The sequence below is a fragment of the Cordyceps fumosorosea genome, assembly GCF_001636725.1.
Source record: "Cordyceps fumosorosea ARSEF 2679 chromosome Unknown scaffold_18, whole genome shotgun sequence".
Taxonomy (NCBI): domain Eukaryota; kingdom Fungi; phylum Ascomycota; class Sordariomycetes; order Hypocreales; family Cordycipitaceae; genus Cordyceps; species Cordyceps fumosorosea.
Genome location: NW_017387318.1, coordinates 23013 through 39247, shown reverse-complemented (window position 1 = coordinate 39247; position 16235 = coordinate 23013). Strand labels below are relative to the sequence as shown.

The 16235-nt window shown below is 58.2% G+C and overlaps 7 protein-coding genes across 7 annotated transcripts; 2 read left to right on the top strand and 5 right to left on the bottom strand.

Annotated features, from left to right (window-relative positions):
• Positions 1 to 1588: 1588 nt before the first annotated feature.
• On the top strand, positions 1589 to 4195 carry ISF_06693 (sulfatase domain protein; the record flags this gene model as incomplete). Its single annotated transcript, XM_018850297.1, has 1 exon — positions 1589 to 4195. The coding sequence occupies one exon, from the start codon at positions 1589 to 1591 to the stop codon at positions 4193 to 4195; it is 2607 nt and encodes an 868-aa protein (XP_018702337.1).
• Positions 4196 to 4441: 246 nt separating this feature from the next.
• ISF_06692 (hypothetical protein) lies at positions 4442 to 5147 on the bottom strand (the record flags this gene model as incomplete). The annotated part of the gene is made up of 3 exons (XM_018850296.1): positions 4442 to 4500; positions 4555 to 4771; positions 4842 to 5147. 3 exons carry the CDS (start codon positions 5145 to 5147, stop codon positions 4442 to 4444), a joined length of 582 nt encoding a protein of 193 aa, XP_018702336.1.
• A 1105-nt stretch (positions 5148 to 6252) lies between these two features.
• On the bottom strand, positions 6253 to 6969 carry ISF_06691 (SAM-dependent methyltransferase; the record flags this gene model as incomplete). The annotated part of the gene is made up of 1 exon (XM_018850295.1): positions 6253 to 6969. The coding sequence occupies one exon, from the start codon at positions 6967 to 6969 to the stop codon at positions 6253 to 6255; it is 717 nt and encodes a 238-aa protein (XP_018702335.1).
• A 282-nt stretch (positions 6970 to 7251) lies between these two features.
• On the bottom strand, positions 7252 to 8078 carry ISF_06690 (NAD(P)-binding domain protein; the record flags this gene model as incomplete). The annotated part of the gene is made up of 2 exons (XM_018850294.1): positions 7252 to 7562; positions 7619 to 8078. 2 exons carry the CDS (start codon positions 8076 to 8078, stop codon positions 7252 to 7254), a joined length of 771 nt encoding a protein of 256 aa, XP_018702334.1.
• Positions 8079 to 8446: 368 nt separating this feature from the next.
• Positions 8447 to 9477, bottom strand: ISF_06689 (hypothetical protein; the record flags this gene model as incomplete). The annotated part of the gene is made up of 4 exons (XM_018850293.1): positions 8447 to 8643; positions 8699 to 8754; positions 8851 to 8940; positions 8996 to 9477. The coding sequence occupies 4 exons, from the start codon at positions 9475 to 9477 to the stop codon at positions 8447 to 8449; spliced, it is 825 nt and encodes a 274-aa protein (XP_018702333.1).
• A 1191-nt stretch (positions 9478 to 10668) lies between these two features.
• Positions 10669 to 11907, bottom strand: ISF_06688 (GPI-anchored cell wall beta-1,3-endoglucanase; the record flags this gene model as incomplete). The annotated part of the gene is made up of 1 exon (XM_018850292.1): positions 10669 to 11907. The coding sequence occupies one exon, from the start codon at positions 11905 to 11907 to the stop codon at positions 10669 to 10671; it is 1239 nt and encodes a 412-aa protein (XP_018702332.1).
• Positions 11908 to 14438: 2531 nt separating this feature from the next.
• Positions 14439 to 15986, top strand: ISF_06687 (exonuclease III; the record flags this gene model as incomplete). Its single annotated transcript, XM_018850291.1, has 1 exon — positions 14439 to 15986. The coding sequence occupies one exon, from the start codon at positions 14439 to 14441 to the stop codon at positions 15984 to 15986; it is 1548 nt and encodes a 515-aa protein (XP_018702331.1).
• Positions 15987 to 16235: the final 249 nt, after the last annotated feature.

Below are 16235 nucleotides of genomic sequence, written 5' to 3'. Positions count from 1 at the left end.
GCATGCTCACGATTTGTCTTGTCTCAACCCACAATGCGCGGTCGTTGACGCACGTAGAGTGAGTTTCTACTCTTGACGCTAATCTGTGCTCGGTACTCGGTTGCGACTCTGTCAACATTTCTCTGTCTAATGAGGGCCATTGTATCCCTTTGACTGTTGTGTGAAGGGCATCTTTTTCATGCCCTCCCCCCTACTAAATCACTGCTACTCCAGTACTCGCTAACTCTCCTGCTAATATAACAACAGGGTGATTCTCCGCAATTTCACAAATTTAGTACGCATGGCAAGGGTGTGCGGCTCCGGATCATTCTATTCTGTGTTATTACTGGCCCTCCTGTCTCGAACTTTTCAGCTTGGCGCGCGCTATCTCCCCGAATAAGCCGTAGCTGGTTCTTGGTCTCGTGTTTGAGCGGTTCGGAAAGCAAACATCAGCCAGCAAGCCACCATAATAACAGTTGGCCAAACTACTCATAAACTCGACCGTCTCCAGTCGTCCCCAGTGTGGGTGCTTGTCACATCTGACAGACCCTCCCTGGTCGCGTGCTCTCCTGGACGGCCGGATCTTGGCACGGTGAGATCGTGTTATTACCTGCCTCGGCCCCTAACAACCCCAGGAGATGGATGAAGGGCTCCTTAAAAATCGTGACAAAACTCAAAGCTAGCTACTACACCCGAGCAACAGCATAGCGTACCCAGTACTTTGTACTGTATAATAAGCTCTATTTTAAGTCTGTCCACCGCGCCCCGGTTTACTCTCCACCACACGAGAAGAAGAAGTACTACGAGAAAGTCGATGATGAAACAAAGTTGCTGCATTGTCGCCTCTCTCTCTCTCTCTCTCGCTCTCTCTCTTGACTTATGCACGTGATGAGACGCATACCAGTCGCATAGCAGACGGGCACCAATGTTACCCTCATCCCACAGCCAGCGAGCGCATGAATCGCACAGCGAGGGCCTTCAAAGCCAAATGGTCCAGCCCACCCAGCCATGGCTAAACGGCTCCGGAAACATCGGCTTCTCACTGACACGCCCGGGTACGTCATGGCGCTTGGGCAAGGGGGCCGCCGGCGAGTTGGCAGCAGTAATAACGGGTGCCGATATCCATATGGACGGGCTTTTGTGTGCAAGAGGCGCTCGGGTGAGTGGCCAGGCACGGGGCGTCGCCAAGCCGCCACCACTCCAGCTTTCCAGCCCGCTTTTGGCTCCGTTGAGGAATTCCCGGGCTTTTTCTTCCCTCCCACCCCCTGGGACAAGTATCCAACTACCAGTAAAAGGTACGGAGTATTGGGAGCTCATCAGGGAGGGAAAGGCCTTGACGTGGTCGTTGACGCTTGTCATGTCTGGGCGGCGCCGAAGCGGCCCCCCGTCTTGGCAAAGCGGTAATAACTAAACTTGTGGTTGGAGCAAAACCGTATAAGGGAGAAACATGCACTCTTTACTTGGCGGGTTTTCCCCCTGGTCTTGTCTCTTGCTCACGCGACATCCATCTACATCTTTCCTTCCCCCCCTATAAGCCTTTTCTTGCGGTCTATTGTCCTTGTCCACTCTCAGACGGAAGAAAGGACTTGGATCTCGACCGCCAGCCAACATGAGTGGCACATCCCGGCGGACGACTGGCGATCGCCACTCCCCGATGCCGACAAGAGCCTTGGCCGCGGCCCTGTTCCTGTCGCGTGCTCCGCTGGCCCTGCTGCTCGCGCCGCTGCCCAAGGCGGCCAACCGGCGGTTCGCCTTCTCCTTCGTCGCCGTCGCCGTCGTCGCCGCCAAGATCGTCCACGTCGTTGCCCGCGAGAGGGCGCTGCTGCGCCGCGACCTGGTCGGCTGGATGCTCTCCTTCTTCCTGCAGGACTTTGTCCTGCTCCTCGCCCTCCGCTTCCTGACCGAGTGGTCGCACAACGGCGGCGGCGCGAGGCGGAGCGTCCTGCTGCGCGTGCTGGCCCGGTTCGTCAACTCGACCGTCAGCTTGTTCTCGGCGGTCATCTCTGTGGTCAGCATCACCTTCTTCCTCTACGCCAGGGCCGAGGTCCGCTGGCGCGACGTCGCCTTTGCCGGTGACTCGGGCTCCCGCGGCGTGCTCCTGTCCGGTCTCGTGACGCTCTTGACGGTGCTCGGCGGCATCACGGCCATTGCTGGCTTCTTCCAGAATGGCATCTTCATGATTGGAGGAGCCGCTATCGACGCCGTAAAATGGCCCTTCCAGTCCCTCGTGCGACGGTATCGAGCCGAGTCCGGCCATGCCTTTTCCCGAGTCCCCTCCGAAGCCCTCGACGACCCTTTTATCAGCACCGGGGAGAAAAGAGACGATAGCCTGCGCGAGTCTGCAGTAGAGAGCCGATCCTGGCGCCTCGTCTGGAGTGGGTTCATTGTCCTCCAGGTGCTCTTCTCTCTACTGCGTCCCAACGAGGGTGCCTTGATCTTCATGTCCTGGACAACGCCGCTCATTCCTTTTGTCGACTTTAAGGAGTCGGCTTCGATCCTGCGCGACATTAGCCCATACAACAATGTGGGTATTAATTACGAATGGGACGATTTAACGGCTCTTGACAAGCCAATCCGATTTGACTGGCTGCCGCAAGATACCGTACTCAAAGGCTTCGAGGACTGGTACGAGGAGGGCCGTCCACACTACAACGCCAAGGCCGATCCCCTCAAGATCTCCAACATGGACCAGGAACTATTACCCGGGCTGAAAGAGAGCCTGTCCAACATGACCATCAAGCACATCGTCCTCGTCGTCCTGGAGAGCACCCGAAAAGACGTGTTCCCGCTGAAGAGGGACGACCTGATATGGCGACGATTCGAGGAGGCGGCTCCTCACAACCAGCTGCCCGGGGAATCCGTGGCCCGCCTCGAGACGCTGACCCCGACGGCCAACTACCTCACCGGCGACTACGACGACGGCTTCGAGCACGAAAACACCACCCGCCGCGGCGGCCTCAACTTCAAGGACGCCAACACGGCCTCGACCTACACCCGCAAGAGCATGGTCGGCACCATGTGCGGCGTGTGGCCGCTCGTCGCCGACTTCAACAAGGAGCACGCGCACCACATCTACCAGCCCTGCCTGCCGCAGATCCTCGAGGCCTTTTCGCGTCTCGACCAGGACGACCCCGCCGAGAACCCGTGGCGCTCGCAGTACCTGCAGTCCGTCACGCTCAGCTACGACCACGCCGACGAGAGCACCGAGCAGTTCGGCTTCCCGCGCGACAACATCGTCGGCGCGCGCTACCTGCGCTCCAACGCGGCCAAGTTTGGCCGCGTCGACCTGCCCGACATCAACTACTTTGGCATGGAGGAGGCGCCGCTGCTGGACTATGTGCGGGACGCCTTCGCCACGGCGCGGGAGAGCGGCGAGCGTGTTTTCATGACGCACCTGACGAGCACGACGCACCACCCGTACGCGATCCCCGCGGAGGAGGCGTACGTGCCGCTGGCGACGGGCCGGTGGGACGACCTGTCGCACTACGTCAACGCGGTTGGGTATGATGACCGCTGGCTGGGGAGGATCCTGGGGGTGCTGGACGACGAGGGCGTGGCGGGGGAGACGCTGGTGGTGGTCACGGGGGATCACGGCATCAGCCTGCCGGAGAACAACACGCCGGCGTCGTACCACAACCCCAACGCGGGGTGCAACCACGTGCCCGTGGTCATGTCCCACCCGGGCCTGCCGCCGATCGACGTCGACGACGCGGTGAGCACCATGGAGATCCTGCCCACCGTGCTGGACCTCCTCCGCGAGACGGGCTCGCTGTCAAGGGCCGCGAGCAAGGCCGCCGGCGACTTGCTGGCCAACTACGAGGGCCAGTCGCTGATCCGGCCGCTGCGGAACTCGGCCTACCGGGCGGACGGCCACGACCCGGACGAGGAGGACCTCCGCGGGTGGCAGTTCGTGGTGATGAACCCCGGACGGGCGATGCTTGGCGTGCGCGACCGCCGCCGGCCGACGTGGCGGCTGGTCGTGCCGGTGATCCACGACGTCGAGTGGCGGTTCACGGACCTGGCGACGGACCCGACCGACACGGACTCGGTGCAGGCGTTTGAGTTCCCCGCGTTCCTGGACAAGGTGCAGCGGCAGCACGGCAAGGAGCCGGCGCGGTGGGCGGAGGAGGGCGCCTTCATCGCGCGCTGGTGGGTGGAGGAGAACAACAAGAGATACGAGTACGGGCCGTACGCGGCCGAGCCGACGGCCACGTGATGAAGACGGACGGTGGCGGGTAGAAAACCCCTTGCATCACTTAGCGAGCATACAGTAGATGTTTCATTGTCATATTCTTGTTTTGGTACACGAGCATACATATCGGGCCGGGGCGGTAGATGCGTTGACGCAGCTCTAGGCTTTACTTTTAGTTACTATTTAATCCTGTATATATATACGAATCGCCTTTGTCTTGGACACTTTGTTTCTTATGGATGCACATGGCACATGCACATGCTGCGTGCTCTAGGTCTTTATGACGGCCAGGGTAACCTTAATGCACAGGTGTGAGGTCGAGTCGACAACTGTAGCGTTCGTTAGCACTTGTTGCACGGCGCTGAGCAACAGAAACCACTCACGGGTGTTTCCCGGCGGCGAGTAGCGGAACTCGTAGCGGTTGCCCGAGGCCAGCCTGACGCACAAGTGGCCGCCGGTGACGCCGGAGCGCTCCTTGAAGACGAGCTCCGTCTGCACGGCGTCCGTGTCCGGGTTGCACCCGTACCTGACGTCGAAGATGGCCCGAGGGTCTCCACGCTCCGTCATGAACATCTTTGTCGTGTCGTCAAAGGAAGTGTACTGTTTTTTTTTTTTTTTTTGCTGCGTCAGCACAGAGTTCCACAGCAAGACGTGAAAAAGGGTCTCTCACCTCGCCGTTAATGACGGCCCGGATGGTGGTCAGCTTGGGCGGCGGCAAGTGCTGCGTGGTGAGCACGCCCGAGACGAGCGTCAGGTTGTTCCAGACGTCGCCGGCGGGCCGCAGGTACAGGTGCTGGTCGCCGCCGCCGGCCGACCACAGGTTCATGAAGCGGTTGTGGATGACCGGGTACGATGCGTTCTGCACCTGGATCGAGAATAAGTCGGTGATGCTGTTGGACGGCACCACCGGCGGCGGGGAGCAGGCGAGGGCCGCGGTGGCGGCGGACACGGCGAGCAGGGCGCTGGAGAACCACATTGTTACTTTCAATTGGAAATTTGGTTTGGTTCAAAGTGCGAGACTCGGGGTCCGGTGAGTCTATTTATACCGCTCACTCTTCTTCACATCATACGTGCCCTGCGGCTTGCACGACGCTGGTCCAGCCTCTCAGCCCCTCCAATCCACCAAGGTCGCATGCAGCCCGCAAAGGGCCAAAGCCAAGCCGCATGCCTGCATCAATACGAGCGAGACCATTACGGCATAAACAGACTACTTGTACAGCTTCTGCAGGATATATGATGTAGGGTCGAAGGCGGGGTCGTCGGCGCGGCGGGCCTCGGCGCCAGCCATCCCACCAGCTTCCATCTTCACCAGCCTTCACAATGTCCCCAAGCTATCTCGCCAGCCTCACCAACGTTCAACGACTATACTTGCCTCCCACCGGCACATTGCAGCTTACCGCATGCTCACTCTGTGCTTCTCCGATTCTTGATGCCGTGCTCTCTTCAGCTGGAGCCTCATTGCACGTGGAAACCCTTTCTGGCCCGGCCGTCCAACGCATGAGCCATGCAGTTAATATCGGGTATATTGGGCGGAGGCAGGGCCCGGCGTCCGTGAGCAGGCCATTGCCTCTTCAGCCTCACCCGCCGTCACAATATACTAGGATGCAGTTGCAGTTCAGCTACACTTTCTACCATTTACCATTGTAGTCGTGCTTGCCGCTGGAATTCCTACTGGGTGTGGTGTCACATTGTTGTGATGAGATTCCGTCCAAGCGCGTAGGTCCGAGTGTGGAAGGACCCTTGCGATTCCTGTATCACCATATAGATGAAGGGACAAAGAAGTGAGACAGAGCCGCTAGTACAAGCCTGTCAAACTGTTGCCAAGCTAGTATTTCCCCTCGGTCGTGAGGCGCTTTAAGGCCAGTTCTTCTGTCCAAGCCAGCCTCTAGGGTAGTAGTATAAAACGCAACTACATCACGGAAGCATCAGCTGAGGCTGCGATCAGAGTAATAAGCGTCAGCATCGTGCAGAGCGTGTGGTACTCAAAATGGACAAGTTTGACGTTCTATTTCATTTCCAGCACACAGGTGCAACGGGTACCCAACATCCACCGGTCCATCGACGGCTTCAACCACCGGCGATCACCTAGCTAGAATCATAAACACAAACCCCAACGTCCCTCGGTACACACCAAAGTAATCATCCTCTCTCTTCTCCAAGTCCTCCTCCACGCTTGCCGCCCTGTCATCACCCGCATTGCTCAGCAGCCACTCCCGCGGCCCCGCGCGGTGACCACTCTCGAACGCGTCCCAGTCCCTTCTCGTCGCCGTCTCGAAGTGCAGCAGCCGCCACCCCGTCTCCCTGCACAGCCCCGCGATCCGCTCCAGCGGCAGCAGTTCCTCCCCGAACACGTCCAGGCACGCCCTCGACGGCGGCCGCTCCCAGCACGTGTCGCCGACCAGCACCCGGCCGCGCGGGACGGCGCGCGCCAGGCCCTCGAGCATCCGCCGCGTGCCGCCGAAGACGTGCGACGACCCGACGCAGATGGCGCGGTCCGCGGGGCCGCGCCACAGATTGCCGGGCGTGTTCACCAGCTCGACGTGGACGCCGGCAGCGGAGGCGCGGGCGGCGCAGCGTGTGAGTAGCTCCGCGTCCGTGTCGACGCCGGTGGCCGCGGCGACGGGGCCGCGGCGCTGGGCCGCGCGCACGAGGAGCTCGCCCCAGCCGCACCCAATGTCGACGATGGTTGTCGCCGGGCTTAGTTTGAGCCTATCGAGGAGGCCGTCCGCCGCGGACTCGGACAGCGGGCAGTTCCACGTGAGACCCGAGTACCGGACGTCAGCGGGCAGCGAGTTCATGGCGGGCGGGTGTTGGTCGGAGGCTATTGGGATGAACAATGATATGCTGGATTGCGAAGAATTTTGGTGTCTGGTAGAATGCTCGCAAGTTTACATTCGCTGTATTTCTTCTTCCTTTGTGGTCTGGTGAGTAGTCCAGTTTGATGATCGTCGCATGAGTCACCATGGACATTCAGCTGCCCATGCCAAGCAAAGCCTCCCAATGTTGACTCACATCTGGTAAAATGAACTTTCTTCGATTTCAATTTCCCACAAAACCCCGCTACCTCATCACCAACATGTCTAAAGCCAGCCCCCATCCACCGGATACACCGCCCCCGTGACGTAGCTGCTCTCCGGCCCCAGCAGGAAGCAAATTACCGACGCCACCTCTTCCGGCCGTCCCTGTCGCCTGATCGCGCTCAAATCACTCGCCGGCTCGGCCGGATCCAGTCCCAGCTGGACCAGCGACTGCTGCATCATCGGCGTGTAGATGGCGCCCGGCGCGACCGCATTGACTCGCACCTCCCGGCCGCCGTTCTCCTTTGCCGCCGCGCTCGTCAGGCCCACCACGCCGTGCTTGCTCGCGCCGTACGCGGCATGCAGCGCCATTGCTAAAATTTGCATCAGCCTTGAACCCCCACGGAGTTTTCAACAATAGGTCACGTACCGTTGGTGCCGTGGATCGAGGCAACGTTGACGATGGACCCGCCGTCCACTATGCTGCGCAGCTCCGCGCGCAGGCAGTGCATGCACCCCTTGAGGTTCACGTTCATCAGCCTGTCCCACTCGTCGTCCTCGAGGTCCGCCAGCGTGCCCGCCGCGTGGCTCCGGCCGATCACGCCCGCGACGTTGGCGGCGCCGTCGAGCTGCCCGAAGAGCGCCACGATGCCCTGGATCCAGCCGTCCACCGCTGCGCGGTCCGAGACGTCCACGCGCGTGACAGAGAACCGTTCCGCGGTCCCCGTCGGGCTCTGGGACTGGAAGAAGGCCTGGGCGGTTTCGAGGGCGGTCACGTCGACGTCGGCGATGCAGACGATGGCGCCGCGGTCGGCGAGCATCTTGGCAGTGGCGAGGCCGATGCCGCTGGCGCCGCCAGTAACAGCGATGACCTTGTCAGTCATAGACATTTTGCGTCAGCTTTTTTTGAAGTAATGTTGCCTTTTATAGGTAGTAGCTTGAGGAAGGTTGGCCCAGGGATGTAAGAACCCCGCGATACGTGGGGTATAACCGACGTTGGACTAGCATGAGGATAGTGCCGGATCAGACCAAGTCAACGCCGTTGAATAGTAGTTAAAAGCCTCTTCAAATTTAGGTCTCCTTCAGCCTCATTTGAAGCGTGTACTTGCGCAGACAGTCTGCGCAGATCAATGTAGTGTTATTGTCCGGTACATGTTCCTGCCGCCTAGTATGTAACAAAGTCATCCAGCTCTTCACCACGTTTATACATTTTCTCCCTTCACGCCCTCAAAGGCCAACAAACTCTTTCCCTATCCATCTATGCGTGACACCCCGCGCCGACGTAGCAGGTGTAGTGCTCGTTCGGGCACCGCCCATTGAGACTGCTTGCCGCGCTGTCGTCGTCAAACGTGTACGCTCCGCCGGGGTAGAAGCACGGCTTGAAGAAGGCCGTCGGCGAGCGGACGCCGCCCTTGCCGCGGTTCGGATTCTTGCACGAGCCCTGGCCGTTGGGGTCTTGTGCTCGGGTCAGCAGTTGCGAGCCGTTCGCTGAGGCGGACAGTGGACTTACTTAGGCCAGTGGGCGAGGGCAAACAGGTTCTTGGAGCAGCCGGCCGCTTTCTTGTTCTGGTTGCACTAGCAGAGAACGGGAACACTGAATCCATCACTACAAGATTGCCATCAGTTGTGTCGCGGAAGCAACTGTTCCGAAGCCGCACTTACACGTAGCTGACGTTGATGTCGCCGATGAAGCCGTGGCCCTGGTTCTTGAAGCTTCCCTCGATCAGCGACTCGTCGCCGGTCGTGACGGACCTAGCCTAATCAGCCCTATTCTCTTGCACACTGTCACTTGGACCCTTTCGCTTACTTTCCAGCAACGATTAGGGCAACGTGGCCACTCCAGTCGTGCGCGACTGTAAAGATGCCGTGCTGGCCCTTGTTCAGCCTACCCGCGCCAACGTTGCCCTTGGGCGCGGGACCCTCGCCGTGGACGTGCACCGTTGTGATGGCAGCGTTATGCCTGTTGAAGACGGTTATATACGCGTTGCCAGCTGCTGTTGCCGCCTCGACGGCCATGGCGCCGGGGCCGGCGGTTGGCGCGGGCGGGAGATCGAGCGCGCCGCCGTGCGCCGTGCCGAGCGGCAGGCTCTTTCGGGCCTCTTCCTCTGGCACGACGCTGGGAACAAGCGTGCCGGGTGCGCGGTTGGCCGGGACAAGGTCCGACGGGTCGTAGTCGTCCCCGGTGGGCGTGGGCGCCGCGGTGTGGGTGATTGTGTCGCCCATGTCGAGGGGCTTGGCGGCGGCGAGGGTCAGGCACAGGGTGCCAATGATGCTGAACTGGGCGAGCATGTTTGCTACTTATGATCGTCACGGAGAGGAACTGCAGAGTGGTCACGAGAGACACGCGCCGTGAGTGAACACGGGGCATCTCCATGCCAAGCAGGGCCATGCGAGCATCTTATATGCTTTGGAGGGGACACAATGACCCCTAACTCTCCAAGAGACTACTCTAATTGACTAGGAGGATACTATTGGTGAGATTTATGTTCATCATCTTAGCATTCATTGATAAGCTCGCTCCTTCTGCATCTAGTTGAAAGGCCCCTTGGCGGGTGGTCGAGGCGAACTAGAACTCTGAAAGGATCCAACGTGCTAGGACCACTGCGGCCAGTCAGCCTTTTCCACAAAATTAACGCTCTTTTTACGTCAAAAATCTATAATGTATCCCTTTTTATGTCCATATATTACACCTCGTCCTTCTGGACATGCCCTTCTCGGCGAGCGACCCGTGTAAGTTGCGACTCGACCTAGCTACCGTTTAGTCCCTCGCTGGCGGCCTGTGGAGCGTCGACCTCAGCACTAAAGAATCCAGGAATCAAATGGTTCCGATTGTCTAGCGAGAATAAGATTTTCGTTAAGTTACTTTTCTTCATCTAGTTAAAGCCATGCGGAGGATGTTGCTGGTGTAGTACCAACTAAACGGGCAAACGGCAAATGGGGTTGGTCGCGGCCACGAGGCGCTGGGATTCGTTCCGGTTACATTCTCAAAGTACAATTAACAAGCTTACTGCTCGCTTGGGGCTATGTGACATTCGGAAAGTTCCTAATCGATATTCAACATGAGAAACTGCCGAGTCCAGAACGGTCAGTAATCACGCTCGGGCTCGGCATGTTGCTCACGATGCCCGCAAGCTCAAGCACAACTACGCCTAAGCTGTCAAAGACACCAGGCTCAGAGGTTTATTGGGCAATGAGTTCAGAAGTTCATATGAACTATGGTAGAAGCTGCGGGATTACACAACATCACTTAAATACCTGGCGTACTGGCGCAAGGGCACATCAAGAATCAAGGAAGGTGTGGCAAGAAACAGTATTAGGTGCAGTAAGTGACTCTCGATGCTGGATGCGTCTATGAAATTAAGTACAAATGTCTATCCGGGCCATATCCGACCAGCTTGCAAACAAGGACACACGAAAAATACGCGGCCTGCACTGGCTAGCCAGGTGATGCGGTATCAAGTCATGGCAACTCGAACACGCTTACAGCAGGAGGAAGGCACCCACGAGCGCCAGGATGCCAGCAACGGAGCTCGAGGCAGCGACCTTGCCGACGCCAGAGGCCTTGTTGTTGTTGGCGGCCTGAGCCGACGCGCTGGCGCCAGCGCCAGAGGAGCCAGCAGCGGAGGTGGCGCCGGTCGAGCCGGTCGAGCCGGAGCCGGAGCCGGTGCTGGTGGGAGACGAGACCGAGGTCGAGCCGTTGGAGCGCGAGGTGGGGGTGCTGGAGGCGGAGCTGGAGGACGAGGACGAGTCCTTGCTGTCGGTGTCAAAGGTGGTCGGGCAGGTGAGGTTGAACTGGGGAGTGGTGCTCAGGTCCTTGGTGATGGCGAACTTCATGGTGTTGTCGGGGTTGGAGTCGCGGAGGTTGTACCAGAAGGTCGGGGTCTTGCCAAAGAGCTGGCGGCAGCCGACCTCGTCCCAGTAGTACTTGGCGTTCTCGGCCGAGGGTTCAGCCTCGTCCCACTTCTCGCCGGTGACGGGCCAGCCGGTCTCGGTGACCCAGACGGGCTTGCCGTTGGCGACGGCCTTGGTGGCGTCGTAGGCCTTGTCGAAAAGCTTGCCGGCGTTCTTGATGTCGTTGCCCTTGCCGTTCTCATAGTAGGGATACTCGTCGACGCCAATCCAGTCGACGGCGTCAATGACGGCCTTGTTGGAGCTGTTGGTCCAGGCGTCCCAGGTGTCGACGTGGCCGATGGGGACCTTGGCGAGGGCGCCGCCGTCAAAAGCCTTCTTGTAGTCCTTGATGAAGGAAACGATGACCTCGGGGTCAGCGCCGAGGCCGGCCTTGTTCTTGGTACCGGTGACGGAGTTGCGGTAGAGATCCTCGGAGCCAATGGACATGCCGATGACGAGGTCGGTGAACTTGGAGCCGTACTTGTCGACGGCCTTCTGAAGGGCGGTCACCTCCTTGGTGATGTCGGCGGCGCCCGAGGCCCAGATGCCGAGTAGCATGTAGGTCTGTGTGTCGATGGCGGCCTCAAAGGCCTCAATAGGGTCGTCGGTGGCGTAGGCCTGGATGTTGGTGTAGAGGCGGACGGCGTTGAACTTGCCGGGAGCGCCGTTGAGGGCCTGGGCCGTCTTGAACTCGGCCTCGAAATCCTTCTTGAACTTGGCGGAGCGGTCGGCGAGGGTAGCGCCCGAGTTGAAGCCGAGATAGTTGTTATCGGCAGCGGCCGAGGCGACGGCGACGGCGCCAGCAAGGAGGGTGGAGGTCAGATGCATGGTGACTGGTGTTTGGTGGATAAATGCGTTATTGAAAATGTAATAAGGGGAGAGAGTGAGCGTGCGAAGATGGTTCTAATTTTGTGAAAGAGTGACAAAGCCGTGATAAAGAACGAACGGCGTGGTGAGATGATGCAGAGACACGAAAGAAAGAAATACGAGGAAGAAAGAATAAAGGAGATGGAGTTGAACAAAGCAAACGGAGATCTGGAATGAAGGTGAGGCAGTACGAGTGTGAGGAGGTAAGGACGCGGGTGCACGTGATTGACGGCGTTTTCCCTGGCTTGGCCAAAAGACAACAGTCACGCCAAAATGGCCGCCAAAGCGGTACAAAAAAAAATATAACAAGGAACTCGCCGTGTGTGAGACAAACAGCACTGCCTCTGACGCCAAGCCAGCTTTGGTTTGGCGCCCGCCGCATTGCAGGGTTTGAGGCGGCTTTTTGGTCTGGATAATCAGGGATGGCAAGGACTTGATGCGCTGGAGGTGGAGATTTGTTCCTGCTTGCCCCTTGATGTCCCCGAACTGTGCCTGGATTGTGCCTGAAGTGCTTAAATTGTGCCTGAATTATGCACACTCCCGAGATCTGCGGCGATATGCAATCGTCACCCAATTTTGCCCAAGAATAATAATAGTGCAGCCCCGATTTCAATTCTCAGTATCGCTGACAAGCAATCGGGACACTCCCTCGTTACTCGAAAAATGCGGCAAGCTCCTGCTGCCCTGACGGCAACCTTCGTTCTATCCCAATACATGGATACGGGACGGGGTGCTCCGTACAGGACAGTACACCGATGCGGAGTATCCGTACTGACCGCTCTGACAAGGAATGCCGCCCTGTAAATAACCAACTTAATAACAGGTAATAACTTCAATCACTCACTGCCTGCCACTCGTTCGTCCACACCCCGGATCCAATATCGCCAGTCTCCCTGCAAAATATCAACGGCAGCCCACAACAGTGGTGCCATGCCGCGCCACACAACCAATACACACCGAGCTAAAAATAATTTTGGCCCTGTCTTTCTCCTGATCAGCCCCTATTATTTCAGATCGTGCTTGGCTATAGGGTAGACGGCGAGATAGATGGATTCTGGGGCGTAACAGCTGTAACTTGACTGCGTATAGCAATAATTCTACGCGGCGAACTTTCGCCAACGCAAAAGAGAGTCGAACAACGGGCTGGGTGTAATTTTTGCACCAAATGCTCCCTCGTGGTTGATTCCTTCTCACAGTCGTATCTAACATTGGAGTGTCCGCCGGTGCGAAATGAGGGTCTGTAGCTGAAGAACGCGCATGAACGAGAGGAACAAAAAAGGTCGGGGTTTTAGAATACAATCATCTCAAAACTATCCAGTCTCGAGTTTAGCTAGGCGCTCACGCAATTCAAAACCTGTACGGATACATGCAACGAATGCGACTTTGCAGTGCCCTCACTAACGGCGGCATACCGCGGTTTACAGCGGCCTTTAAGTAAAAGTGGAAGCTACAGCTTCTCGTTGCCACTGCTGCGATGCGTATCGCACAACACATACAATATTACAACCCAACACGAATCGATTTTTTTTGTAAGTATAAATATAAAACCATCGACTCTCAATGACTATATTGATGCAACCTGCCTCTCCTGGAGTAGACACGGCTGAATTGTTACATTGGTCAACTAGTTAGTGCCTTCTAGCATCTCAAGAACTGGCAGCTGCTCGTGTGACAGTTCCAACAGTATAGAAAGAGGCAATACCGCAATGTCATCCATGAAAATCTACCGAACAAGTTGATTGTTATGCAATAACCGGGCCTCATCTTGTTTGACGGAAATTTGCTCAGCCCTTTCCCGATTTGCCCGATGCTCCGCTGCGGAACGGGATCTGCATGGTGAGCCGCATTCCTGCGGACAACTTTTGACAGTTCACAACAACTCTTGACAGTTCAAAACAAATTTGACAGCTGAGGACCCTCTCGGGTTCGCGGTTAACTAGTTGGAGGATGCAGCCAGGTGTAGCTGCGACGAGACACATCGAGGCAACACAGGTCCCTCTCTCACTTGCTTTGGTCAGTATTTTGAACTTTGTCCATGCCTGCGTTGATTGCCAGTTCAAGGTCGAGTGTAGGTCATGATGCTTTCGGCTCAGCTTTCACTAGTTCGTCGGCGAACCGCAACTAGACGTAATAGAAATAGATGCCACCAGTGACAAGTGCATTGTGAAGGTAACCTAAGAGAAACCCACCGTATTAGTGAAATCATGGTGAGCTAGGAGACGAAGTCATTGGGTGATCATCCTATCATTGTGCCAAGATGCTACTGGGAACCTTCCATATTGGGTCCAAGTCTGTCTCCACGATGAGGCCTTGGCCATTAATTGTCAAGTGTTTATCTTTCCAAGGTAACATTGACATGGAATGCTGTTAGCAATAACACAAAGAGCCAGAGCGGGGAAGTTCAGATATATAAATAGCTCTGTAGCGTACCCTTTGACGCTGGTCCTTGTAGGCCGCTGTGTCTTGATTTCCTCAACATTAAGACTTGTATGATGCAGTTCCGAGCACTGATCGCGGCAGTGGTACCGACGCTGCTTTCCTGGCAGGTCAGGGCGGACAGCGCCAGTAGTTCGACCAGTACCCTCAAGTTCGACGCTCAAAAGCCCACCTTCACCTTCGACTACAGCACTACGGTGCCCGACAAGACCAACTGGGTGGCCGTCTACCCCAAGGGCTACGACCCAAGCGTCGCCGAGCAGCGCACCCAGTATCTCTACTGGGCCTACGCGCCCGAAAGCAGCGGCACCGTTCAGATCCAACCTGCGTGGGCCTATCCCGGCGAATACTCTGCCTGGTTCCTGGCTCAGAACGGCTACAACAAGCTCGCCGGTCCGGTCCGGGCGCTGAACCGCGGCGAGACGGGGCCGATCGAGTTCATCGTGAGTAAATTCACTACGCAAAACGCCCGTGAAAAGGAGCGCTTCACCGCGCGCGTGAGAGGTCTGGTGAAGAACCGGCTGCAGCCGCCGCGGTTCACGCTCCTCTCGGACTCGTCCGAGTCCGGCTGGGTCGAGGTCGGCAGCGACGGCCTGATCTCGGGCACGCCGGCCAAGGGCGACCGTGGCACCACGACCATCGTGGTGGGCGCGATAGCCGAGAACGGCTCCAAGACGACACTCCAGGTATCTGTCCCTGTGGTCGCCGCGGACGCGCCCATGGTCGACCAGCTCAAGGTGACGACGATGAACATCTGGGTCGGTGGCGCGTTCGTGCACAACAGCCACTACAAGCAGGTCAGCTACCTGGCGAGCACCAACGCGGACGTCATCGGACTGCAAGAGACGGTCAAGCCCGGGGACGCCGGCACGCGGCTCGCCAAGGCGCTCGGGTACTACCACCACGACAAGGGCGACAAGGCGATCCTGTCGCGGTACCCGATCGTGGAGGCGCTCGAGGCCAACGGCGCGGCGGACGGGGTGCACATCCAGCTGGACGGCGAGGACAGCGAGATCATCTTCTACACGGCGCACCTCGGATACGACCCGTACGGGCCGTACGACTTTTGCTTCAGCAACATGACGGCCGAGCAGGTGACGGGGCGCGAGGCCGAGTCGGGTCGCACCGGGCAGATCATGGACATCTCGGCGGGCATCGCCCAGCTGATGCCGGACGCGGACCGGGTGCCCGTGTTCCTGACAGGCGACTTCAACGCGCCGTCGCAGCTGGACTGGACCGAGGCGACGCGGGACGCGCACTGCGGCGTGGGCTACTACGAGTGGCCGACCTCCAAGTACCCGCTCGCGGCCGGCCTCAAGGACACGTTTCGCGAGCTGCACCCGGACCCGGCGCAGGACCCGGCCGACACGTGGTCGCCGCTGCACCCGGCGTCGCAGGAGCCGCCGGACAGGATCGACTTCATGTACTACGGCGGCAACGGGGTGAAGCCGCTGGAGAGCTTCCCCAACGTGGTGGGCACGCCCAAGTTCGAGCCGGACCAGTGGGAGAACGAGTGGCCGACGGACCACAAGAGCTTCGAGTCGCTGTACCAGCTGCTGCCGAGTGCGCAGAGGAAGACGAGGGACCAGTGGTCGGGACGGTGAGGAGCCGAGGGGAGCTTTGCGAGCGGTCTGGAGAGAGGAAAGTGAAGGTGACGTCAAGCCGAGGAGCGATGTAAAGTAGAACAGGGAAAAAAAAAGCTCAAGCGCTTGCATGCATGAGAAAGAAAACAGACCATCTGGCCGGCGCATTGAAACAATAAAGAGCGCACATGAGACGATGTTACCTGGCAAAGACCTTTCAAAAGCAGCTGATTGCATTGTCAAGGTCGTTGACCTTCTGTACCCCCAAAG